The sequence below is a fragment of the Scomber japonicus genome, chromosome 7 (genome assembly GCF_027409825.1).
Source record: "Scomber japonicus isolate fScoJap1 chromosome 7, fScoJap1.pri, whole genome shotgun sequence".
Classification (NCBI taxonomy): domain Eukaryota; kingdom Metazoa; phylum Chordata; class Actinopteri; order Scombriformes; family Scombridae; genus Scomber; species Scomber japonicus.
The window spans coordinates 32128909-32155431 of NC_070584.1; the positions used below are offsets into that span (position 1 = coordinate 32128909).

At 41.6% G+C, this 26523-nt stretch overlaps 2 protein-coding genes across 4 annotated transcripts in view; both read right to left on the reverse strand.

The window, feature by feature from the left end:
* Positions 1–911: 911 nt before the first annotated feature.
* On the reverse strand, positions 912–11899 carry LOC128362318 (alanine aminotransferase 1-like). Its single transcript, XM_053323059.1, has 11 exons — positions 11792–11899; positions 10873–10962; positions 6929–7037; positions 6705–6838; positions 5483–5729; positions 2935–3014; positions 2417–2553; positions 2148–2322; positions 1328–1483; positions 1107–1207; positions 912–1017 (listed from the first exon to the last, which is right to left on the reverse strand). The coding sequence occupies exons 1-11, from the start codon at positions 11894–11896 to the stop codon at positions 912–914; spliced, it is 1440 nt and encodes a 479-aa protein (XP_053179034.1). The 5' UTR covers positions 11897–11899.
* Positions 11900–16278: 4379 nt separating this feature from the next.
* Positions 16279–26523, reverse strand: part of LOC128361401 (1-phosphatidylinositol 4,5-bisphosphate phosphodiesterase gamma-1-like) — a 42817-nt gene continuing 32572 nt past the window's right edge. For all 3 annotated transcript variants that reach the window (XM_053321852.1, XM_053321853.1, XM_053321854.1), the window contains 16 exons: positions 25631–25831; positions 25413–25532; positions 24215–24398; positions 23671–23748; positions 23437–23540; positions 23183–23279; positions 22994–23060; positions 22320–22486; positions 21820–21916; positions 21511–21735; positions 20451–20596; positions 19676–19790; positions 19050–19211; positions 18295–18383; positions 17519–17703; positions 16279–16472 (listed from right to left, as the gene is read on the reverse strand). In XM_053321852.1, the coding sequence (XP_053177827.1) occupies positions 16412–16472; positions 17519–17703; positions 18295–18383; positions 19050–19211; positions 19676–19790; positions 20451–20596; positions 21511–21735; positions 21820–21916; positions 22320–22486; positions 22994–23060; positions 23183–23279; positions 23437–23540; positions 23671–23748; positions 24215–24398; positions 25413–25532; positions 25631–25831 (2098 nt within the window). In that variant the 3' untranslated portion in view covers positions 16279–16411. The remainder of the gene's footprint in view (positions 16473–17518; positions 17704–18294; positions 18384–19049; positions 19212–19675; positions 19791–20450; positions 20597–21510; positions 21736–21819; positions 21917–22319; positions 22487–22993; positions 23061–23182; positions 23280–23436; positions 23541–23670; positions 23749–24214; positions 24399–25412; positions 25533–25630; positions 25832–26523) is intronic.

Below are 26523 nucleotides of genomic sequence, written 5' to 3' on the forward strand. Positions count from 1 at the left end.
TTTATATGAGGTTTCCCTTTTTGTTATTTCCATTATCATCACTACTACATTTTGCACAAATTCCCTGATTCCAAATGTATTTTACACACTTTGTCAGATCACTGTCAAATGTATGAGATGTTATTGACTGTAAAATCTTAGTAAATAATGTCTGTGCTTGTCTGAACTTTGATGGTTGCTTATTAAGTCATAATTATTTATTTATATAGAGAAGTACTTAAAGAGTAGCTTGAAACCCGAAACCAGGATGAAAATCAGTGTTCCTTTTTTACTTTTTTACTTCCTGTTAGACTTCCTTTTTTACTCCTTAAGAAACTACTTCCTTTTTTACTCCATAAGCCAAAATTATAAATTATGGTCACAATTATCCTTTAACATCCATATACCTGTAAATATGACCGCAGGGTGATATATGAGACATAAATAGCATAAAAATAGTAATAAAGTCTGGGCTTCCCTGCTTTGGCTGCTGCCCCCGCGACCCGACCCCGGATAAGTGGAAGAGGACGGTAACGGTAACGGTGATCTCTGTGGTGTATTTGATAGAAGACACCTCAAAAAGTTTCTTGACCTTTATTTTGAAGACTGTCCAGGTTTACACTTGGTAAATGTTTGTACTTTACATTCATGAACTTATATAGCCAAGAAGACACTTTTATCTCAGACATATTCATCAAACTAGCAGACAAAGTAAATCTGTTTTTTTCTTTTTTTAAACTATGGATTTATTTCTAAGCATGCAGAACACTTATAAAATGACTTCTCTATGAGCACAAAAATATAAATGCTTGAGTCTTTAAGTATGCTCTTTGTGTGCTCTTTCCAACATTCACACTCAAGCTGAGGCTCTGTTTTTCCTCCACAGGTGACTACATGTTGGGTCGCTGTATTTTACACTCAGTCTCTGCACTTCACACCTCTGTCAGGGTGCGGATGTCGGCCCAAAGGCGAAGGTGGAAAGAATTGAGACGAGCCAGCACCTCCTCCAGGGTGTGAGGAGGAACGAGGATGCAGAATCTAAAAAGAGAAAACACATCACATGATCACTTTTTAGGAGAAAAGGAAACATACCTGACCTGATGTGGCTATAACTTCATATCTCTTACCTCAGATGGTAGCTGTCAGTCGTTCCTCCTGCCCCTATAAGCACACCTTCCTCTTCCAGTAACCTCCGGCAGTACAAAACATCTGCCTCCACCTCTAATACCTGAAAAAATGGACATAAAGACTTGAACTAAGCAACTTATTTACATTTAAATAAAACACTGTATGACATAAGAGTGTTGTAGAGGTCAGCTAGGTGGAGGTAGTAGTAATATTTTCCCACCTTGGCCTGCTCAGTGATCTCAGACGGTAAACTCAGACGGGGGTAAAGGTAGATTCCCCCCATCACTGACTGACAGCTCATCTCTGGTAGACTGTTGAAGAACTGCTGAGCTCGCTGAGCATTTTGGGACAGAGTGGTCCGAATGAGGTGAATCTCCTTTAATGAAAAAGAACAACAGGGATTGGTTGTAAGTTTTAGCTTAATGTAATTTAACCACAAAATAATTGTAACTGTACTATGATTACAAAGGAGGTTACATCTGAAGTCACACCTTTAAGATTTTGCTCAGGAGGGTTTTTTCCTCGTTTTTTAATATTTAACATGTTACTCAATACATATATTGCTGTTTTTAATTCTTTGAACTCAATATTTTTTGTATATTTAGTAAATACATCATGATGTGAACTTATTTGGAGCACACATGGGCTTAAATGGAGTCACAGTACCAATTAAACCCACTTTATTCATCAAATATCTTTATTTTATATTCCAAAATCTACATGAACTAATGAATACATTTTCAAATGAGAGATAAATGTTGCTTTATAAGAAATGATCTCCCTTACAAATCATGTCAGTATCTATGACAACACAGCTGCACTTAGATCTTAGGAAGGAAGGAAGGAAGGAAGGACAGAAGGAAAGAAGAACAGATGGAAGGACAGCAGGAAGGAAGGAAGGACAGATGGAGGGGACATTTACCCTAACAGTTGAAAACATTGGTTAGAAAATTAGAAAAGTCATCTATTTTAAATAGAGTAACTAGTAACATTCCCAAGGCAGGAAACATGCCTAATGTTTGATGCAGGATCTATAATACCTGTGTGTACGAGTCCCAGGAAGGGTCTCCAGGTTTCGGTGGGTCGACCATGAGATCCAGAGCAAGCTGACCGATAACCGGAGTACTGATATCAGCACAGAGCACAGTATCAGTGAACAGCATCACCTCTGGGTCCATGTTGACCACCTCCATGTATCCTGCTCTCTGACCACATCTGGGACAAAGAGACAAAAATTAGACGGACAAAAGACCAATAATGATGAAACGTTGATATGTCAGTGTGCTGTTGATATAGAGAAGAAACTCACTCTCCCATGCAGGCGTTGGATAGAGAGTGGAAGGAAACCAACTCCACTGTGTCTGAGTACTGCTTTCCCATCTCAAACAGAACCTTCTTATAGGAAATAAACTCTCTGCTGTGTCCATAAATGCTGTCCTGCTCGACCTGGAGTGAAGATGACGGACTATATGAGAAAATGTCACAAAATATTGGTATTCGATCACAGAATTGGTTGTCGCTCTTTATATTCAATTAATCAGAACCAAAGTAGGAAAATGTCTCTCTCTCTTATAATAATGGACCGTACACATGGACCAAATCTTATCTCCTTATCTCACACCTTGTTTTATTAGATTGTAAATGTTTTTTAACTTTACTGTATCTTTTTTCCTAATATTTTCTTTTATAAACTGTACTTATACTATTTTATATTAATGCTTCTCCACACCATTTGTAAATAAGGATTCCTCCTAAATCGTCTTTCAAGGTAAAATAAAGATAAATAAATAAATACATAAACTGCCAGTTCTTGAGTTAAATCCTCACCTCATCCACCAACAGCAAGAGTCTCTCAGCAGATGCAAACCGGATCACTTCTTCTATAGATTTCCTGTCCTGTACGTGACCTGTGAGGACAAAACATATGACAGCGATGAAGTTTCAACAGGTGGATGTGATGAAGCTGGTGGGTGATAGATGCTTATGTAAAGGAGTTAATGCTTCCACTTGCCATTTCTAACTGTCCTGTTTTTAATATATATTTGTGTAACAGAGTTGGAAAATGCACTTAAATCATTTTTGTTTTCAAATTATATTTAAGGATTTTATTGATCATTTATTTATTTTGTTGAATATTTGTGAATTTTATCTCAATTTCCTGAGGATGCTACCTTTTTGGCGGTCACCTCTGTCTGTACCTCCTGGGTTTCCGTAGATCATGGCGTCAGGTCCTCACAGTGTTGTGTTGCATTGATGAGGGTAAGTTGTGTTAACTGTTTTCTTTGTTCTTTTTATGTTGACATTTTTGGTGCATATTCTTTAATGTAAATACCGCTAACATTACGTAGCTGTTTTATGTTGTTTTAACCATTAATATACAATTTATGGATGTTTTTGTTTTCGCGCCTTTTGTACTATGGCAGGCTGCTGCGTAATGTAAACCAGACAGCTGCAGAGCATTATAGCACATTTTCTCATCTCATTGTTATTTTACTTATTCAGGGAGCAGAAAGTGCAGAAAGAGTCCAGAAGACTGGTACATTTACGTTTTTATGTCTTCTGCACTGCAGGTATGTTTCCTTTGTTAAATGTAATTATTTTCGCTGTGTTTACCCCACATCTGCAGTGTTTTGTTTTGTCCACTAGGTGTCACTGTTCCCATATTGGTTATTATGGTTTGAGATTTATGGTTAAAAACAAAGTGTTTTACTGTCTGTTTTGATAGCTTTTATTTAGTAAAGTGTAAGAGTGCATTTCTATGCATTGTAAAAGAAAATCAATTAAATTACACAGTGCTGTGTTGCATTGATGAGGGAGCAGAAAGTGCAGAAAGAGTCCAGAAAACTGGTACATGTGTTTTTATATCAAACCTGTTACATTTGCACTGATTTTAATTTATCATTGGTCATTTGTCCATTTCCTATTGTGTTATGTATTTTATTATTGTATTATTTATTTTCTCTGCATAAGAATAATGGCTATTACTACAGAGACTATGAGAGTAATATGAGTGCAGCGCCCTCTGCTGGTGAGCCTGAACTCAGGTAACACAGTCTGTGAATGCCGTCTCTGTGGTAGGTGCACATTTTATCAGCTCCGTAAAAATAGAGATATTAACCTTGTTTTTATGGCTATACGTGTGTTTCTGTATCTTATATGATGACTTAAGCCTCCAGTGACTGGGGAAGATGCTGTATGTCACATATTATCAGTGTTTTGATTATCGGTGGTTTGCGTTAAGCTCTGTATGTAAATAGTATGGACGGAGTATCTGCTAGCTAGCACCAAGTCAAACTTACCTTATTTTATGTTGTTTTATTTTAGCATTTTTGAGAAGTCCATGTAAGAGACTGACTGGGATATCACTCCTTTTACCATCGGGTATGCTGTATTGTGTTCATTTAATTTTCATATAACTCAGGTAACAGTCTTTGAATGCCGTCTCTGTGCATTTTTGATAGATACATAGATACTGTAGATAGATACATCTTTATTGTCATTGCACAATCATACCAAGTACAATAGTATACTGTCCCCTCCGGTGCAAACAAGCAAGTTCAATCAATCACACTATATAAATTAAAATAAATACAAAAGTAGCAGTGCATAAAAGTGCAATAGAGATGAGTCATGTCAGATGTTTGCATTTAGTATTGTGAGAAGTCAATGTGAGAGACTGACTGTGGGATATCACTCCTGTTACCATCAGAATAAATGGCAGGTTGATGCTGAAAGTGATGGTGGTGCTCCTTCAGTTTACAACGCAACAGAGATAGAGTACACGACCGCTATAAAATGATTAATGGCTATTATCCAGCAGCAGAAACATTAAAGAAAAGGTTTGGATTTGAGGTTGAGCCATATGTTGTTTTTGTAATGCAGATTGTGAAACTACTGAACATCTTTTTTATTCTTGCTCAGTGACATCACAGTTTTGGCAGGATGTTTTTGAATGGATAGGTAATAAAATAGAAAATATCACACCATTTGATAAACATAAGATTATTTTATATAAAGATAATCTTACCAAAGAATTTTCAGAACTGGTCAATATTATTATAGTTTTGGGCAAATATCACTTCCATTCATGCAAATAAAATAAACCCCACCTCAATAGTTTGATTTAAAAACGAACTAAATAAATATATTTCTTCTTTGAAGCCAATTTGTAAATTGAGTGAAATTGCAACAAAATATTTTGTTTTGTTGAAGTTTTTTTTATTATTATGATATGAATGAAGTGCCTTGTGTTTTCTTTTCTTTTTTTGGAGATATCTTTGTATTGTAAAAAGAATGCACATGCTTCCCATCGAGAGTTTTTGTATATTATGGAAACAAACATTTTTAAAAAAGAGTACACAACCGCCACACTTACCTGTAGGGTTTCCTGGGTTACTGATGTAAACAGCTCTGGGCTCACAGCGCCTCCTAGCGGCCGTTAAAGCTCGGTGCAGCTCCTCCAGGTCAACGGTCCAGCCTCGGTCCTCTATCAGCTGGTAGGGTGCTGGTGTCACCCCCAACTCATCCAGTACGATGGGAAGGTGGTGTGGGGAAGGAACGGGGGTCAACACACCTGTCTGAGTCTTCCCCTCTTCCCCTTTGTCCAGCAGCTTTATAATCGCCTAAATACAATTAAATAGATCAATACACAATTATTAGTATGTATTCTGTCAGTGCTGAATTGCTCCATAATTAAACATTTTGGGGTTAAAGGATCATTCTGGTTTATTATAATTTGGACCCATTTGCCTTTATTGGTCACATAACTCACATTTTCTAGCTTTTAAGTGAAATTGACATTTAATCAATTAATCAAAGTTTATTTATATAGCACCAGAAAAGGAATAAAAAACTATAAAGGTACAAAAATAAAAAAAAGTTTGAGACTAATGTATGTGAGAGAAAATGAAAATGGAATAAAAAATATTTAGGATCTATATTTAAAATCAAATCAAATAACATGGAATAAGAGAAAAAGTTAGGTGCAAACTAGGTTAAAATAGATTTAAGACAAAACGGAAGTAAAATGAAATATAAGATTTTAATAAAAGCTATAGACTATGTTAAATAAAGATTAAAAACAAAAGAAATAGAGACCAATAAAATAAATAAGATTAAAAAAAATGTAGAATGTGATAATAAAATAAAATATATATATTTTTAAATATTAAAACAAATAAAATAAAAACATTATAAATCATTCTTAATCAAAAACTGGTTGAACATATGGATTGCTATGAACTTTGGTAGAGCAGATTACTTTACCTATTTGTAATTTGGTACCATATTTGCCTCAATGTGAACTTTTATGTTTAATTTAGCACCATCAAATGTATTAACTTGATTGACCAAATACTCACTAAAGTAAAGCCACTTCAAACAGCCTCATCTGTACTTTCTGTTTGGAGCCAATTAGCCAACATTAAGATGCTTATATACTAAACTAAACTGGAGTTAGAAGCTCAAAGATGATGGCCAAAAATACAAATTACTGCCAGACTGATCCTTTAACATCCATATGCCTGTAAATATGACCTCTGGGTGATATATGAGACATGAGTAACATAAAAACAGTAATAAAGACAGTGCTTTAATACCGTTAAGGCCCTTTGAGAACCAGAAGAAATAAAGATATCTTCAGTGTATGAAGGCACTCCAACGTCTCGTCTCATGATGAACTCAGAGATGCTTTTCCTGACATGAAGCAAACCGCAGGTGGCAGAGTAGGACCCTAATGGATAAATCATCACATATAGGGGATTTCTAGACATTTGTTAATTAAAATATCAGGAAGTGCATATAAAGAAAACACAGTTCTCACCCACACTTTGTCCATCACAGATCTCCAGGAGCCGCTGAGCTCTGAGCCTGACGTCCAGAGGAAGACTGTTGTCCTTCAGCAGCTGAGGGTAAAGACACACTGCCAACACCTTAAAAATAAAGATATCCACATTATAAATGACAAAGAAATACATAACGTTTGACTATAATTACAAACCATATTTATTATCCAATGCAACTGTGCAATATGATTACGATTGAGGGGCCAAACGATCTCAAAACTAATAAAATCGGGGGGAAACGATTTTTAATAATAATGATATAGCGCTCAATAACAAACGGTTTTATTTTGAAAAGCCTAGACCGGAAGCCGCCGCAGCTCCGTTAGTTTGACAGAAGCTGAAACACACGGTGAAATGTTTTAACTGTAAATAAAAGTGCAGAGTTTCCAGCCTGCGTCAGACGATGCTGAGTTTACTGACTAATTATTAAAAACCCGGAAGTGATGTGTGAACTGTCGTCATGGTAACCAGCTCAGTTCTAATATCTCTGCACATTTTCTGCTGTGTGTTGCGTTAAGCGGCAGATAAAAGGCTGCTGCTGGGAGAGAAAATTAATTAAGAAATGTCCAATAAATGCAGCATGTTTCTAAAGTTTAAAAAAAAAATCGTTTTAATAATCGTGATTTCAATTTTGACCCAAATAATCGTGATTATGATTTTTTCCATAATCAAGCAGCCCTATGTCAAACTCAAGTAGCCTATATGGTGTACTTACCAGTGGCGTCTCTGGCATGAAAAGTTGAGTGGGGCACAAGAGTGGGCACTTTACATCCACAAGCCTACACAATAAATTCTAATTCAATTCAAGAACACAATTGTTGTAAATGACAACTGAGAGAGGGAACCAAAGACACAGGAGATAAGGACCAGATCACAGTGCTTTATTGAACTATATATACTTGAGGCTAAGGGTGGAGGGGTGAAGCCGGAGAAGACTGAGGCCAGGGGGGGTCAGCTGTGCGGGGAGCTGTGAGGGGAGCCAGGGGACGAGAGAGGCAGGATGGGGGGCCGAAGGGGCAAGGCTGGGCGGCGAGGAGGCAGGCCAGGAGCAGGTCCAGCTGGCACGAGCAGGGTGCAGGCGATCAAGGACACTCCTGGGCACAGGGCAATAATAATATAAGGATTAATATCACACAAAAGGAAACACAGCATGAGTACAGAAAAACCTCTGAATGGTTCAAAATAAAAATGCCACTCACCAGTGTTCATTTCTTGAATAGAAAGGATGCACGTCGATCTTTCATCTGGGCAAACTTGTCAATAACCCGTCTGTCAAAGTCCATTAATCCATGAATGAATTCATTTTCAATGGACAACATAGCCAGTGCATTTAATCTCTGCTGCCCCATTGTGTTTCTTGTAAAGGTCTTGATCCTTTTCAGTGTTGAAAAGTTTCTCTCTGACTCAGCTGTGGTCATTGGTGTTGTGATGATGATTTTGATCAGTGACACAGTTTCAGATAATGCATCCTGTAGGTTGTTGTCATAAATCAACTGCAGCAGAGACAGAGTGTTGCCAGCATGCAACTCTGAGTGACTGTACAGGGACTTCAGCTCAGTTTCTAGCTTAACTTTATTTCCAATTGGCCAGATTTTACTTGCTGCTTCAAATTCAGCACATGGAAATGATTTGCTGAACTTACTGAAAAGTGTGCTGTCCACAAGCTGTGCTGCTATAAGGTGATCACTCGTGCAAAATCTCTCCTCCACTTGAGCAACCACGGTATCACAAGCTTCCTTCATAACTGCTGCAGTGTTTTTTTTCCTCCGTTTCTTCGGCGCTGCCTCTCTCTCTTGAGCGATGTCATCCACTTTTTCTCTCAGTCGACTCACACTGTCTTTGAAGCTGTCCATAGCACGGTTGACTGTGGTCGCATCGACACTTCGTTTTTGCAGTGTGTTGTACAGAATGTCCACTTCTGGCATAAGCTGATAGAAAAACTGCAAAAACTGTAAAAATGTGTCATCCTCCAGGTACATGGCAAGACCATATGCTTCGCGAATGGTAACGCTGTCCCATCCAGGTTCTGTGCGGATATTATCCAGGCACTTCATGATATCTGCACGGTTCTCCCAAACAGCATTCACTGTTCTGCTCTTGAAATTCCACCGAGTGGCTGCTGGCCTCGGGATGCGCCGAGCAGATGTGTCAGAGAGAGCAGCGGTTCTTTTTGGCGAGTTAGAAAAAAATGTAGCAAAGGCGGACAAATCAGCAAAGAATACTTTTAGATCGGAAATTCTTGTTGCGCACACCTGCTGCAAGGTCAGATTTAGCTGGTGTGCGTAGCAATGCACGAATTGCGCGTTTGGGTACTTCTCTCTGATCAGGGTCTGAACACCACGGATGTGCCCACTCATGACTGCTGCACCGTCGTATGTTTGTGCAATTAATTTTTCTCTTAAACTCAATGGCTCGATGGCTTCTTGTATTGCACTAGCAAGACCTGGTGCCGTTTTGTCCCTCACTTCAATGAATCTCCAAAACCTCTCTTTCACTGTTGTTCCAGTCATGTAACGCAGTACAACCACTACCTGCGATTTACACGAGACATCTGTTGTTTCGTCTGCTTGCACAGCCACAAAGGGAGTATCAGACACCTGCTTCACAACTTCTTCCTGATATACAGTAAACATACACTGCAGAAGTTCATTTTGAATAGTCGCTGAGGTCCCTTTGAAGTACGGCTGTGATTCATAGTGTCTTTTGAGTCTGGAATCGCCCTCACACATCGTCTCAAAAATGCTACGGAAAATGCCCGGGTTCACTGAAGCAGCTGATTCATCCCGCCCCCGTAAGGCGATTTCGCATTTACCACAGAGTTTAAGACATGTAATAATTCTTCCCAGCACATACCGGTTTTCCTCCGTGTGTTGATTGTGCAGTTCAATGGCTCGTTTATGAGCGGAATCCAACTGTACAGCGATGTTAGCAGTGCCAAGCAAACCCAGTTTCAGGGAATTCTCAACATGTGAGCCACTGCTCTCATGTTTGGCCAGACGTTCAGAAAGATGCTTCAAATCTTTGAATCCGACTGTAGTCCATGTAGTATCTCCTCCGAACAGCAGGCAAGGAAAGCAAAAGAGGGATTTTCTGGTCACACAGGCAGTTAGCCATGTTTTCCTTTTGAACCATTCAAGGTTGAAGGAGCGGGTTTTGTCCTTTCCCGCTTGAACGATGTTAAAATCCACCGGCTGATGCGGTCCCAGACGTTTAATTTCTAATTTTTGCTCAAGTGGCAAAGTGCTAAATTTACCCTTTATCAGAGAATCTACATTATTCATATTGTTGGTTTGCTTTTATTGTCGTTTTGCTCCTGATGAAAACCTAGCTTGCTGCTGCCTACTGTCATCTGCCAAAACTGAACTGTTGACGTGATTACGTCTTGACGTATGTGATTCCAATATTTTAATTGGATGATTTCGGCCTTGGGGCCACAATAACTGTGCCCCAAGGCCGTCTATTGAGAGCAGTTTTGGACATGCGCACTATGATTTTAGTGGCTCATCACTTAAACAGACGCTCATGGGCCGGCCCTATTTCGAGAAATTAGGCCATTGATCTTGGCTTTGGCAAAGCCTTTGGATTATGCATAAATGTTAAACTTAGCAACATAATCGGTATTTATTGAATATTATTATTCTTGATAAAATATTATTTATAGATTATCACACTATAAAGAAGACCAATTCTATTCACAATTATTTTGAGCCTGCATAGTGCTCAGCAGCTCCATCTGGTGGGGCCAGGCCCCACTGGCCCCTAATGCAGAGACGTCAGTGGTACTTACTTATTATTTAATTGTTCTTTCTTTCTATTTTTGCCATCCACTTGCATTAATGTGGATTTTCCCTCCATAAGATAAATAAAATAATATCTTATCTTATCTTAAACTATGATATGAAAGCACAATAGCAAAACTAACCTGTCGAACAAATGAAATGGGTTTCATTCCTGTTTTTTGGGGATCACCTGAGCTCACATCCAGCACCGCTTTGAAGGGTTTTTGCGCCCCCTGCAGGAGAACATATGTTACTGCAGGAAAGACTTTTTATAGGCCAAAAAAACACAGTATTCAATAGACCTCTTAACCTTCCTGTTGTCCTCCCGGGTCAAATTGACCCCGGCTGTTTAGATTGTTCCTTCTTCCCTTCCTTTCTCTTTGTTTTTTCCTTCGTTCTTCCCTTCTTTCCCTCTTTCTTTGCTCCTTTCTCCTTCCATACTTCCTTCCTTCCTTCCTTTTCTCCTTACTTCCTTCCTCTTTTCCTCCCTCCCGCCCTCCTCACTCCTTTCCTTCCTTCCTCTTTTCCTCCTTACTCCTTTCCTTCCTTTCTCCCTTCTTTCCTTCCTTTTCTCCTTACTTCCTCCCTCTTTTCCTCCCTCGCTCCCTCCTCACTCCTTTCCTTCCTCCCTCCCTCCTTACTCATTTCCTTCCTTCCTTCCTTCTTTCCTTCCTTCATCCCTTACTCCTTTCCTTCCTTCCTTCTTTCCATCCTTCCTTCCTTCCTTCCTTCATCCCTTCCTTCCTTCTTTCCGTCCGTCCTTCCGTCATCCCTTACTCCTTTCCGTCCTTCCTCCCTTTCTCCCTCCTAATGGCAGAGTTTGCACCCTAGAATAAAGTAATGATAAACTAATCCTATTAATTATAATATGTTGGTCAAAATTCCTCATGTTTAACCTTATATTATTATTTTCTTTACATCAAAAGCCACAATATAAATGGATGTAGGCTTGTGTCACCCTTTACATTTTCTTCTTGTTTCTTTTCCAATCAAAAGTAGTCGACCCACAGCTTTTACAGATCAATAAATATAAATAAAATATAAATAAATAAAAGCACTTACAGTCCTGATCTGTTGTGTGATGTGTGCAGCCAGACTCTGCAGTTTGCTGTGTGCTGAGACTCTGATGCCTCTCACTCTGGGATTCACATGTTGCAGATAAGTCATCGTTCTTTTTTTTTTGGTTGAAATTGTTCGATTTCCCAAAAATATCAGTTTAAAACCCGTGCAGTCAAACCCAGCAGTCAGTGGCTTTACAGTGGACAGGTCAGCTTTCATACAGTGACTGATTTAACTCATTTTTAAAGATAAATCATCATGAGCGGTTAAACCAGAATAACTTGCTGAAACTGGCTGTATTGTGTTTGTTGTGAATTATTGACACAAAGTTAAGAATGAACTACAGCTGATGTTCTTACTGTAGCTCACACACAATACTTTCATATTCACTTAACCTTTGTGTCGTCCTCCCGGGTCAAATTGACCCCGTCTGTTTTGACTGTTCCTTCTTTCCTCCCTTCCTTCCTTCAGTCTGTTCTTCCTCCTTCCTTCCTTCCTTCCTTCAGTCTGTCCTTCCTTCCTTCCTCCCTCCTTTATTTCCTTTCTTCCTCCCTCCTTCCTCCCTCCTTCCTCCCTCCTTTCCTTCTTCCTTCCTGGAAGTTTTGTTGCTTTTAAAGGAATATATGAATAAATACTGATACATTATTTGTGTAATGGCACTCACATTTAAATGGAACAGATTAAATATATTACCATGATTTTTTTAAACAATCAAACAAATGTCTCCTCAGTGTTTGCTGATTGATTGATTACACATCTGAATAATCATCAGAAGCCACAGAACAGGAGGAGAAAAGAAAATAAGAGGGCAGGTTGGATTTTTACAAAGTCCACCTCAGAGAAGAGAAGCTGAGTGTGAAGGATTACTCATCAAACAGGAGCCGTGTACGATGCTTACATTAGTCAGTGTCATCCTAGTTAGACATTCACTCCGCTCACTTGGCTCATAAGAAAGGAGTTCTGCAGAAAACATTGTGCAACTTTGACTGAAACCTCTTCAGTGTCCTCTTTCCTGTGGTTAGAGACAGTAGTGTTAAAGTACAGTGTGTTTTGGAAAACAGCCCAAATTTATAAATTGACATTAATCATCCAGCATCAAAACTCGTCTCTGCTTGCTCAAAGTCTTTGAATATTTAACTCTGTGTCTTATTTAGATGTGAAGAGTTCAAAACAGACAAGGTCCTAAAGTATAAAAGTAAGACATTTAAGAACCTTAACCCTCCTGTTGTCTTCGAGTCAAGGAGGGAAGGAAGGAAGGAAGGAGGGAAGGAAGGGAGGGAGGAAGAAGGAAGGAAAGGAAGGAAGGAAGGGAGGGAGGGAGGAAGGGAAGAAGGAACGGAGGAAGAAGGAAGGGAGGAAGGAAAGGAAGCAATGAAGGATGGAGGAAAGAAGGAAGGGAGGAAGGAAAAGAAGCAATGAAGGATGGAGGAAAGAAGGAAGGGAGGAAGGAATGGGGGTCAATTTGACCCGGCAGGACGACGGGAGGGTTAAATAAGAGATTAGGTAGATTTTTACTCATAAATGACTTCATTAAAACTTTATATAGCAAAACAATAATACTAATACTAAAGTTACTCTTAATTTGTATATCTGTTGAGGTTTTTGCTGGTATAATATAATAAATACAATTAAAAAGGCGCACACGATTACATGAAAGAGCTTTTTTTATTAAATGGAAACTTGCACAGGAGTTTTCTGTAATGCATCGAGTATTAATACTGGACAGTTAGCATAGATACAGATACAGAGAGAGAGAAAAAAAACACAACTTAAGTCAATAAAATCGCCTAATACACGATGGCTAGAGACCGAGACCAAGACCACCGTTTGCATAGAAGTCAGAGAGAGAGAGTGAGAGAGAGAGGGGGAGAGAGAGGGAGGGAGGGAGGGAGGGAGAGAGAGAGGGAGGAGAAGAGAGGGAGAGAGACAGAGAGAGGGAGGAGGAGAGAGAGAGAGAGAGGAGGAGAGAGACAGAGAGAGTGAGTGAGTCACAGAGAGAGACGGAGATAGAGAGAGAGGGGGGAGAGGGAAGGAGAGAGAGAGACAGAAAGAGGGAGAGAGAGAGAGAAAGCGAGAGAGACAGAGAGAGACAAAAAGAGAGAGGGGGGGAGAGAGAGAGAGCCAGAGAGAGAGGGGGGGAGAGAGAGAGAGTGAGAGAGAGACAGAGAGAGAGAGAGACAGAGAGGAGGAGAGTCAGAGAGAGTGAGTGAGTCACAGAGAGAGACGGAGATAGAGAGAGAGGGGGGAGAGGGAAGGAGAGAGAGAGACAGAAAGAGGGAGAGAGAGAGAGAAAGCGAGAGAGACAGAGAGAGACAAAAAGAGAGAGGGGGGGAGAGAGAGAGAGCCAGAGAGAGAGGGGGGGAGAGAGAGAGAGTGAGAGAGAGAGCGAGAGAGAGAGAGAGAGAGAGGGAGACAGACAGAGATTTTTAAAGGGAGCTCCAGTATACAATATTAATTTCTACATAAAGTTACAGTATCTTCAATCTGAAGTCCATTATCATTCTTCTAATATGTTCTTTCATCTATTATAACAGGAAGTACACCTGTCTGATAAATAAAAGAAGTTATATACACAATAAGACATTAGACACACAGGGGGGAAGGGGGGCGTTATTATTATTATCATCATCATCATCATCATCATCATCATCATCATTATTATTACTATTAAATATGAAGCCATGCAACAGGATCAGCTGACCCACATCTGTTGATTAGAGCCAGATGATGAGCCAGGGAGCTGAATCCTGATGTTTCTGCAACAGAGTGCTTTTCTTTCTTTGCTTTTTGTGTGATATAGCCCTTTAATTGTTTTGAGGCGAACAGACCTGAGCCAATGCTGCAGGTGACATCCAGGGGGCGCTGTGGAGGAGGAATGTGGTCATCCTCTCTCCTTCCTCCTCATCCTCCTCTTCTTTGAAAGGTAGTGTGTGCATATCAGGCGGGGAGCTCTGGTCCTCTGAAATGAGGCCAATGCAGAAGTAACTTAGAGCTGCATTCTATCAAAAGGCCACCAGGGGGCGACCGTCTCTATACAAGTCAATGGAGAATTCACCAACTTCTCACTTGATTTCTAACCTCGGTAAATGTTTTCAAAATGTGTTTATGGTCTCAATCGCTAGTTTAAAGCCTTCTTCAATGCAGTATGATGTTCATTTGGGACATTTTGGCCTCCCTGATTTTATATGTGACGATAAAGCAGGGTATGCATTAGGGCGTGGCTACGTCCTGATTGACAGGTTGATTGCCCAATGTCCTCGAGATCCAGCCCTCGCAACCATAGCAACCTCCCCGCTCCGCCCATGGCCCCGCCTCATGCCCATATAAGTAGAATCCGTGTTTTTATTTTTCCCAGCATGCACCTGAAATTTTCAAGATGGCGCTGGCCAGATTCGAAACTATTGGCTTCCGAGCAGCAGTCCACAAACCAATGGCTGACGTCACGGATGTTACGTCCATTTCTATGGTGTGTATATATAAATACGCACACGCTCACACACACATAATATATATATATATATATATTAGAGCCCTTTTTAAGAGAAGTATTAAAAGAACTTCTCGGTGTGGTTTGGTGAAGATTTCAGTTCGTCCAGTTTGTGCTCTCCCAGGTAGAACAAGCGACAGGAAACATCTGGATCTGAGTGCCCCCCCTCCGCCCCTTCAAAATAAAAGACTTGGTCTTCATTAGGAGAAACAGACTTTAGTCTTTAAAATCCCTTTTTTTTAAAACCCATTTCATGAGTAGTGGTCCGAGCCAAACGAGTAGATTTCCTTCTCCAGTCTCTTAGTAGTTTTTCCCCTTTTAAGGGCCACTAATTCCAGTTGTAGAGAAAACAGTTTGACCTCACACACACACACACACACACACACACACACACACACACACACACATATCGGTTTACTCTCTTTTTAAACATTAGAGTAACGACAGTCACAACATCAAAAGGCACAGACATGATATTTCCTTTTTTTTTTTTTGCTACCACTCCGCTCCCTTTTTTCCATCCAAATATCATTTTATAGTTTTTATGTCCATCTATTTGTGTAACCTGAGTTTTCTTCTCCCTTTTTTTCTCTTTTATTAAAGCCTGAAACACACTCAGAGCAAATTTAATGAGCTTCACTCCCTTTAGTTTTTTAAAAAAAGGCATCTTTTCAAACATTTCCAGTTTTAAGAAGCAGCCAGACTTAATCCATCTGAAGCCAAAAAGTCTATTCCCCCTTTTTTAAATGTTATTCTATTGGACAGTATTCATCTTGTCTTGTAAAAATGGACAGAAAATGATTGAAGTGTAGTTTTTATCCTCTTTTTTTTTGCTCCAGGCTGTTTCTGAATCCATGAAAAAAAGCCCTTCTTCATTCAGTCTTAATGCGTTTCAGCCACTGATTGTTTTTATAGCTTAACTCTGTGAGGTTTCTGTCCATGAGATGCTTCTGTTTTTTGTCTCTCACTGTAAAATCTCACATTAAAGTGATTTATTTTCCAGTTATATGATTGCATGTCGCTGCTGTGAAGGAGCCTGTTGTTCTCTCGGGGCCGTCGCCGCACAGCACCGGCGGCAGCGAGTGTCAGGCACTGTTTGTTCGGTGGAGTTTGGCGCCCTCTGGTGGACAGGAGGATTAGCTGCGCTTTGCTGCCACCTGCTGTCTCAGCCTCTCTCTCCTCTTCTTCTCTATCAGCCTGGAAAAATGGAGAAAATGCATTATTATTATTATATGAAGGTGTGAATGACGTTGTTTGTCTTTAAATGAGGGAAAAAAAACCAAAGGCCAAGTATCAAAGGTAAATTTAATAAAAATGCTTAGAAATGCCAAAATGTGATGTAGCTCTATTGAAATAAAAATGCATACCTAATAACAATAAAATCTAAAAATACTGATATAAAATTAGAGATATAAATGTAAAACATAATTATAATGATACTATAATATAAAAAACAAGAACATTTAGTAATAATTTTAAATGAATGTTAAAAATGTTTATTTTGTGCAGCTCATAATGAGAAAAAACCCTCAAAAATATTCTAATTTACAATGATATCAAACTGGAAAGCAGCAAATCTACACCGTTGATGAGCTGGAAATATTTTTAAAGTTAAAAACATGAATTAATTTTTAAAAAAATCTAATTTCTTCTTCTCTAACCTCTCCTTGTCATAGTTTTTATTACTCCTTTATGCAAGCTTAATCTCTCCTAAATTGTACAAAGTTCAAGATTACAGTCTGCTAAGAAATGCCAAAATGTGAAGAAGCTCTACTGAAATAAAAATACATATCTAATAACAATAACATCTACAAAAAATATAAATATAAAAACAAGGAAATGACTGAGTAACAATCTTGTATTAATTTTAAAAATGCTTATTTTGTTCAGCCAATAGTGAAAAAATCCCCCAAAATTTTCAAATTTACAATGATATCAAACTTAAAAGCAGAAAATCCACACATGTGATGAGGTGGAAACATGTTTAAAGTTAATAAAACATGTATTAAGTTTTAGCTTTATGACTAATTCATTATGAAAACCTTTATAAATCAATTCTCAGTCGAATCAATGAATCAATAAATCAACTTATAGTTTCAGCACTTAGAATAAACTTTACAAACATATTGTGAATGAAATGAATTTAAATGATAACAGCACTAATCAATTAATACATATATCTTCGTGTGTGTGTGTGTGTGTGTGTGTGTGTGTGTGTGTGTTATATCATCATCATCAGTCACCTGCGGTTCCGAGCCTCCACCAGCTCGCTCAGCTGATCCTGAGCCGCTCGCAGCTCCTCCAGACTCTGCTGGTAGCTGAGGTCCGCAGAGCCCGAGCGCTCCAGCAGAGACACCTGATTGGACAGCTCGCTGGTTCGATCCCGCAGCCGCTGGATGGACGTGTACAAGTTCTCATCGTCTTCCTCCTGCAGCCACAGGAAGTCAGATGAGGTCAAGTATATTTATTATCTATTTCAGAGGGTCATATCATTAAACTGTCTGTTCACATTCATGATTTAATGCAAACTGCAATTTAAAAACTAACTAAATGAGTTTAGACAGGAGGAAGGAAGGAATGAGGGAGGAAGGAAGTAGAGGAAGGGAGGGAGGAAAGAAGGAAGGAAGGGAGAGGGGAAAGAAGGAAGGGAGGAAGGAAGGAAGGAAAGGAGGAAGGAAGGAAGGAAGGAAAGGAGTAAGGAGGGAGGAAGGAAGGAAGTAGAGGAAGAGAGGGAGGAAGGAATGAGGGAGGGAGGAAGGAAGGAAGGAAGGAAGGAAAGATTGGAACAGTCAAAAGAGACGGGGTCAATTTGACACGGGAGGACGACAGGAGGGTTAAGGAAAGGAATAAAAACAATGAAGGAACAAAGAAAAAAAAGAGAAAAAAAATATTGCTGTTGTTTTATTGTATTGTATTTTAACCCATTTTGAGTTCCCTCCCTTATATGAAAGGTGCTCTATAAATAAAGTTTATTATTATCAGTAGAGAGAGAGAGAGAGAGAGTTAAAGAGTTTTGCACCTTTGCATTGACGATCTCTATGTGAACCAGAAGTGCAGCCAGCTCCAGCTCTTCACTGTAGCTGTTCTTCAGAGGGATGCTCCTGTAGCCTGAAGACACAAAACACAACCACAGGAACACTTTATTTAAGCTTTTAGGAACCCAAAACCCATCAGTGGACAAAAATATTCCGACCTCATGCCCATATAAGTAGAATCCGTGTTTTTATTTTTCCCAGCATGCACCTGAAATTTTCAAGATGGTGCTGCCTAGATTCGAAACTATTGGGTTCCGAGCAGCAGTCCACAAACCAATGGGTGACGTCACCGATGTTACGTCTTATTTCTTTTATACAGTCTATGGCCTTTGCTGACATGCCGCGAGCGACATCGCCCTGTCCAGTGACATTGCCGATCCCTCAAAAAATCACTCGCTCTGTCTCTATCTGGACGAAATTTCAAGGCAGTGTTCCGCCCCTAAACACTTCTTATTGGTTGAAATGTACACGCTGCTTCCTGTTGACAAGCTAGCTAGCAGAGAGAGAACAGCTAGCATGAACGATGGTTTGGAATATACACGCGATAAAATCGTTACATTGCATATCAGGACAGTTTTGGGTGAGATTTCGTCGCTGGTTCGCTCGCTCGCTGTATGTCGGGATGCGGTGTAATGGGAATCTAATGAAGGACTCAGCTGGTATCAGTATCACTTTAAGGGGACTTGGATTGGTTCTGGTATCGTATGTGTGTTATGTGTAGTTTTGTGACAGAACCGACCTGTTCGTAGCAGACGGACCGGGTATGTCGCCTGCGCCAGGAAGTTGGGGTCACTGAACATGTCCTCCTCGTAGACGGTGAAGCGCAGGAAGGAGAAGGTCGGGTTGTGGATGTCAAACATGAACTGCTTCTGCACCCACACTGGATTCAGACCGTTATCAGCTGGAAGAGAGAGAGAGAGAGAGAGAGAGAGAGAGAGAGAGAGAGAGAGAGAGAAGAAAGAAAGAAATAAATACCTTCATCTCACTGGAAGTACTTAAACATTAACTGAAGGATCTCCGCTGAGGTTTCACGAAGAAAAGGAGGGAGGGAGAAAGGAAAAGAGGTAAGGAGGAAGGAAGGAAAGAAGGATAAAGGAGAGAAAGGAGGAAGGAAGGAAGGGCGGAGGGAGGGAGGAAAAAAGGAAAGAGTGAGGGAGAAAGGAAGAGGAAAGAAGGAAGATAGGAAGGAAGGAGCGCAAGGAGGAAAGAGAGAAAGAAGGACAGACGGAAGGAAGGAAGAAAAGGAGGGAGGGAGGAAGGAAGGAAAGAAGGACAGAAGGGAGGAAGGAAGGAAGGGAGGAGGGAGGGAGAAAGGAAAAGAAGAAGGGAGGAAAGAATCTCTCCACCTGGAAGATGCCGTCTTACCTACAACGTCTGTTTTACACTTGCAGCAGTCGTAATCAGCTCCACAGATCTCCACCTCCACGAAGGGACACACGATGCTGCGGCCATTTTTAGGGAGATGACGGGCTCCAACCACCTGATGGGAGAAGTGGAAGAATGTGAGAAGAAGAAGAAGAAGCAGCAGCAGTGGACTTAAAACTGTCTTAACCCTCCTGTTGTCCTCGAGTCAAGGAAGGAAGAAGGAAGGAGAAAGGAAAAGAGGTAGGGAAGAAAGACGGACAGAGGAAAGAAGGGAGGAATTGAGGGAGGAAGGAAGGAAGGGAGGAAAGAGAGAAGGAGGGAGGGAGGAAGGACGGAAGGAAGGAAGGAAAGGAGGGAAGGAACAAAGAAAAGGAGGGAGGGAGAAAGGAAAAGAGGTAGGGAAGAAGGAAGGAAAGAAGGGAGGAAGGAAGGAAAGAAGGAAGGAAGGTAGGACGGAGGGAGGGAGAAAGGAAAAGAGGAATGGAGGAAAGAAGGCAGTCTCTCTTTCCTCCCTCCCTCCTTCTCTCTTTCCTCCCTTCCCTCCTTTCTTCCTTCCGATCTTCCTTCTTCTCTCCTTTCCTCTCTCCCTCACTCTTTCCTTCCTCCCTCCTTACTCCTTTCCTTCCTTCCTCTTTTCCTCCCTCCTTACTCCTTTCCTTCCTTCCTTCCTTCCTTCCTTCCTTCCTTCCTTCCTTCCTTCCTTCCTTCCATGACCTGAGGACAACAGGAGGGTTAAAGGAGGGTTTTCTTTTCTCCGTGATGAACCTGAACTCACCTGTAACTGGATGGTGATGGGCTCCATGTGCAGCGTGTCCTTGTCGAACGGGTCGAAGGTGTCGTCCCTCATGATGTCCGGCTGAGGGACGTAGCCGCTCCCGCCTCCGAGCAGGAACAAGGCCTGGTTTAGCTGCATGGGTTTATCTACACATACACACATTATTCACATATATCATCTTTATCTTTTACACTTTGCAAAGAGAAACTGATTGCAGTGACAGTCTGGTTACATTTAATCACAGGAAAAGGAAACCAGGATCTTTTATAGCTTGTTTCTTTTCCCCCTGAGGCTCCAACTAACAATTAATTTAATGATTAATTTGACAACTATTTTCTCGGAAATTGTGAAAAATGTGCACCAGTTTCCTGATGACCAAACCCAAAGATATTAAGATAACTAAAGACAAATAATAGCGGCACATTCTCCATTTTTTTAGAAGCTGAAAAATGACTCAAACTAATAATTGCTTCTAGTTTTCCCTCCAACTCTTCCCTCCTCTATGAATTTAAATCTGAGATAATAAGTAAAATACAGTACATAAGGAGGAAGGAGGAAGGGAGGGAGGGAGGGAGGAAAGGAAAGAAGGAAGGGAGGGAGGGAGGGAGGAAGGAAGGAAGGAAAGGAAGGAAGGACGGACGAAAGAAGGAAGGAAGAAAAGGAAAGAAGGAAGGACGGACGAAAGAAGGAAGGAAGAAGGAAGAAAAGGAAAGAAGGAAGGGAGGAAGGAAAGGAAGGAAGGAAGGAAGGTAGGTAGGTAGGTAGGTAGGAGGAAGGAAAGAAAGAACAGTAAAAACAGACGGGGTCAATTTGACCCGGGAGGACAACAGGAAGGTTACATTTTATTGTTGGAAAAATTACCGAAACTAATACTTGATTTTCAAAATAAATGTCAATTAACATTCCATCAGTCAGCTAATAATTGCTCCTAGTTTTTCCTCCAACCCTCCCCCCTTTAAATCTGATATATAAGTATAATACATGCTGAGTCTTTATCCTGTTTTGTTCTGTGCATACTTCACTGAATAAAGACCACAAACACACACATTCCTCTACTGACCTGGAGTTTGGAAGTTGAGCGCAACCAGCTGGGAGCCGCAGAGCCACATGGGCAGCGGGTCGTAGTTAGACGAGTCCAGCCTCTGTCCCCGAGGATAAACTCTGGACAGCTGCCGGCGGTTATACTGCAGGAAGCGTTTCCCTCGGCCACGCGTCGCAAACTTCTCCGCCTTCGTCTCAGGGAAGGAAGACATGTCCCGGTAACACGCTCTCTCCGTCCCGATTTCTAAGAAACAGGAAGTAGGAAAATATAAAAGGAAAGCACAAAAATAGATGAATAGTTTTGAGGAGAGAAGTTTGAGATCCTTACTGTCCTCGTTGAACGGGACGGGACGGCAGTAAACCACCAGCTCCGACAGCTCCACCGCTATCTTCTTCCTCCTCTCCATCTGCTTCTCCTCCTGCATCTGTTACCATGGAGATAAACAAGCCACAAAGTCAATTCAGAGAGAAGTTATGTTACCATGGAGATAAACGAGCCACAGCGTCAATTCAGAGAGGAGTTATGTTACCATGGAGATAAACGAGCCACAGCGTCAATTCAGAGAGGAGTTATGTTACCATGGAGATAAACGAGCCACAAAGTCAATTCAGAGAGAAGTTATGTTACCATGGAGATAAACGAGCCACAGCGTCAATTCAGGGAGAAGTTATGTTACCATGGAGATAAACGAGCCACAGCGCCAAATCAGAGAGGAGTTATGTTACCATGGAGACAAACGAGCCACAGCGTCAATTCAGAGAGGAGTTAAGTTACCATGGAGATAAACGAGTTATGTTTACGTTAAGAGTCTCATTGGACAGACTAACCCGAGCGTCGGCGTTCTGCGTGGCTTCCCGGATCTTGCCGACCCAGGCGGTGAGGTCGTCCAGAGTATCGGCCGCAGCGTCCAGAGTCTGGACCGGGTGAGACGACAGCTGCTGGGACTGGATGGTAAACACGAAGGGCCGAGAGTTCTTCCCGTCTTTATGCACCACTGGAGACACACGATGGAGGGATGAAAAATAACACACAGTGAAATCTGAAACTCAAGCAAGACCTCAGTTCCTTCCTTCCCTCCTTTCCTTCCTTCTTCCTCCTTCCTTCCTCCCTACTTTCCTTCCTTTATTCTTTCCTGCCTTCCTTCCCCCCTGCCCTCCTTTCGTCCCTTCCGTCCTTCCTTTCCTTCCTTCCTTCCTCCCTCCTTTCCTTCCTTCTTTCCTTCCTCCCTCCTTTCCTTCCTTCCGCCCTCTTTTCTTTCCTTCTTCCTTCCTTCCTTCCTTTCTTCCTCCCTTCCTTGACTCAAGGACAACAAAATCTGATTAAATTGGGGGTAAAATAATACGCTTCAACCATGAACTGTAACTATGGTGGTTTGGTCAACTGGTCAGATATGATGTGATGTCATGATATGCAAATTAAAATGCAATTTGACATAAGTTCCGGTTACCATGGTGATGATAATAATAACATTCTTAGTTAGAAAGTAGTTATTCAGACTCACCGACGTGGCAGGTTGGTACATCGATGAAGCCTTTAAGGAACGTACCCAGAGGACTGTTCTCTGTGGACTGACACACACACACACACACACACACACACACACACACACACAAAAGAAACACAATAAAAAAAAAAAGAGATAATTGATGATCGATTCTACTTCCTGCTTCACGTCTGAATCCCAACTCACCACTTCATCGAGCTCTCTGGTGGGAGAACTGGGAACCTCCTCCACATAGTTAGCAGGAAACCACAGCTGTTTCTTCCCTCCGTAGTCGCCTCTCCACCTGAAGGACACACACACACACACACGACACGCATACATACACACAGACACACACACACACACACAGGAGCAAGGTGAAGATATATGTATTGATTGATTAGTGCAGTTATTATTTAAATTCTATTCATTCATAAACAGGAAGTGACACGTTTGCTCACCAGCCTCCTTCCTGCTTGTCCACACTGAGGATGAGCGCCTGTTTGGGGAAACACAGCTCGTCTTCTCTCTGAGCTCGATAGTCGTACAAAGCTTTGACCGTACACTGAAACACAGCAGCAAAGATTTCAAAATAAAAGCACAAAAAAGTACATTTACTCAAAGTTTACTGCACTTGATACTTGAGACTGTGTATTTCTTTATTTCATTTAATTTTGTAATATTGTAGTACTCACCCGAGCTGTCGGCATCTTATTGGCTTCGACGTAGAAATGAGGAGTTCGGACCTCATACAGCGCTCCGTAGTCGAGCTCCTGCAGAGATTAGAAGACAAGAAGAAGAAAAGAAACAGACAAAACACATGATGAGGTTTATTTTTCTTTTAAGAAATGAGGAAGAAGGAAGGAAAGGAAGGAGGGAGGAAAGGAGGAAGGAAGGACAGAGGCAAGAAGGTAGGGGGGAGGAAAGAAAGAGAGAAGGAAGGAAAGAAGGAGGGAGGGAGGAAGGAAGGACAGAAGAAAGAAGGAGGGAAGGAAGGAAGGGAGGAAAGAGAGAGGAAGGAAATAAAGAGAGAAGGAGGGAGGTAAGGAAGGAAAGGAAAGGAGGGAGGAAAGAAGGAACAGAAAAACAGACGACATGAAGGTTAAAGCAGCATGTTACTCTCTAGGAAACTGTAAATATGTTATATGTGATTCTTTAAAACCCCAAAACATCCACTGATCTGTGTGTGTGTGTGTGCGTGTGAGTGTGTGCGTGTGAGTGTGTGTGTGTGTGACTGACCGTGGTCCCCATCCGGTCCAGCGTGTCCTCGTTGATGGGGTAGCGGAGCCTCATCTTTCGGTACAGAGGATGCTTCTCGTAGTAGCTCACCAGATCCACCAGACTCTCAAACTCTGCTGAGCTCCCCAACATGAAGAGACGTCCTTCCTGCTGGATACGACAGTGTTTGATCTTCCCCTCCGCCCTGCACACACACACACACACACACACACACACACACACACACAGACACACACACACACACACACACACACACACACAGGACTAAACTCATTAAATAGAACTGTAGGTGTGTTTAAAGCCTCGCTGTTCATGTTCAGATATATTCACAGTATCTCTTCATAATGAGTCTGTATACTAAATAACTGCACCTTCCTCCTTCCTCCTTTCCTTCCTTCTTTCTTTCTTTCTTTCTTTCCCTTCCTTCCCTCCTTTCCTTCCTTCCTTCCCTTCCTTCCCTTCCTCCCTCCTTTCCTTCTTTCTTCCTCTCTTCCTCTTCTCCTTTCTCTCTCTCCCTGCCTCCTACCTTCCTGTCCTTTCTTCCTTCCTCAATTCCTTCCTCCTACCTTCTTTCCTTCTTCCTCCCTTCCTTCCTCCTTTCTTTCCTTCCTTCCTCCCTTCCTCTGTCCCTCCTACCTTCCTTCCTTCTTTTTTCCCTTCTTTACTTGATTCCTTCCTTCATTCCTCCCTCCTTCCCTTCCTTCCTTCCTTTCTCCCTCCCTCTCTCCCTCCCTCCTTTCCTTCCTCCCTTCTCCCTTCCTCCCTTCCTTGACTCGAGGACAACAGGAGGGTTTAATAAACAGCGATGGTGTCTCCCTTCCTTCCTTCCTCCCTCCTTCTTTCCTTCCTTCTTCCTCCCTTCCTTCCTTCCTCCTTTCCTTCTTTCTTTCTTTCCCTTCCTTCCTTTGTTCCTTCCTCCTTTCCTTCTTTCTTCCTCTCTTCCTTCCTCCCTCCCTCCTTTCCTTCTTTCTTTCCCTTCTTCCCTCCCTTCCTTCCTTCCTTCCCTCCTTCCTCCCTCCCTCTTGTTTCCTCCCTCCCTCCTACCTTCCTTCCTTCTTTCTTTCCCTTCTTTCCTTGCTTCCCTCCTTCCTTCCTCTCTCCCTCCTCTCCTCCCTTCTCCCTTCCTTCCTTCCTTGACTCGAGGACAACAGGATGTTTAATAAACAGCGATGGTGTCTCAGTGTGTTGATGCTCTAACCTGAAGGAGATGGCGTAGGAGTTGTGTTCGCTGCGTTTCCTCACCAGGAACGCTCCGTCTCTCGGCACACGCATCAGCATGTGCTCGGCCTGAACCCGCGACAGACTGGAGTGATACCACCTGCACCACAGAAGAAGACCCCTTCAATCAGTTCAATCAGTAAAAAACAGAAGCTTGTGATGTGTTTGAGGACCAGGTATCAGAGGTGTGTAACTGACTCTCTGCTCTCGTGCGCGTTGGGTTGAGGCACCGGGTTTCCGAGCCTCATCTCAAACTCGTTGCAGCGTAGAGGAGTGTCTCTGTAGTGGCAGATGAGGCGGTACAGGCTGTCGAACACCAGGTTGTCCGTCAGGTAGAAACGAGTGGAGCCGGACTCCTGACGGGAATGGATCCTGCAGTGCTGCACGCGGCCGGAACGCCTGGAGGAAGAAGGGATGTGGGGAGGAAGAGGAAGAATTAATCATGCATGACATTTTCTTAACATGTCAAGAAATTTAAAAACAAAATTGAGCCAATATCAGGCGGGGAGTTCCGGTCCTCTGAAATGAGGCCAACGCGGAAGTAACTTAGAGCTGCATTCTATCAAAAGGCCACCAGGGGGCGACCGTCTCTATACAAGTCAATGGAGAATTCACCAACTTCTCACTTGATTTCTAACCTCAGTAAACGTTTTCAAAATGTGTTTATTGTCTCAATCGCTAGTTTAAAGCCTTCTTCAATGCAGTATGATGTTCATTTGGGACATTTTGGCCTCCCTGATTTTATATGTGACGATAAAGCAGGGTATGCATTAGGGCGTGGCTACGTCCTGATTGACAGGTTGATTGACCAATGTCCTCGAGATCCAGCCCTCGCAAACATAGCAACCTCCCCGCTCCGCCCATGGCTCCGCCTCATGCCCATATAAGTAGAATCCGTGTTTTTATTTTTCCCAGCATGCACCTGAAATTTTCAAGATGGCGCTGCCCAGATTCGAAACTATTGGGTTCCGAGCAGCAGTCCATAAACCAATGGGTGACATCACGGATGTTACATCCATTTCTTTTATACAGTTTATTGGCCTTTCCTCATTTCTGACATTGTACTGAACTGATTTCGCCTTATCTGTACT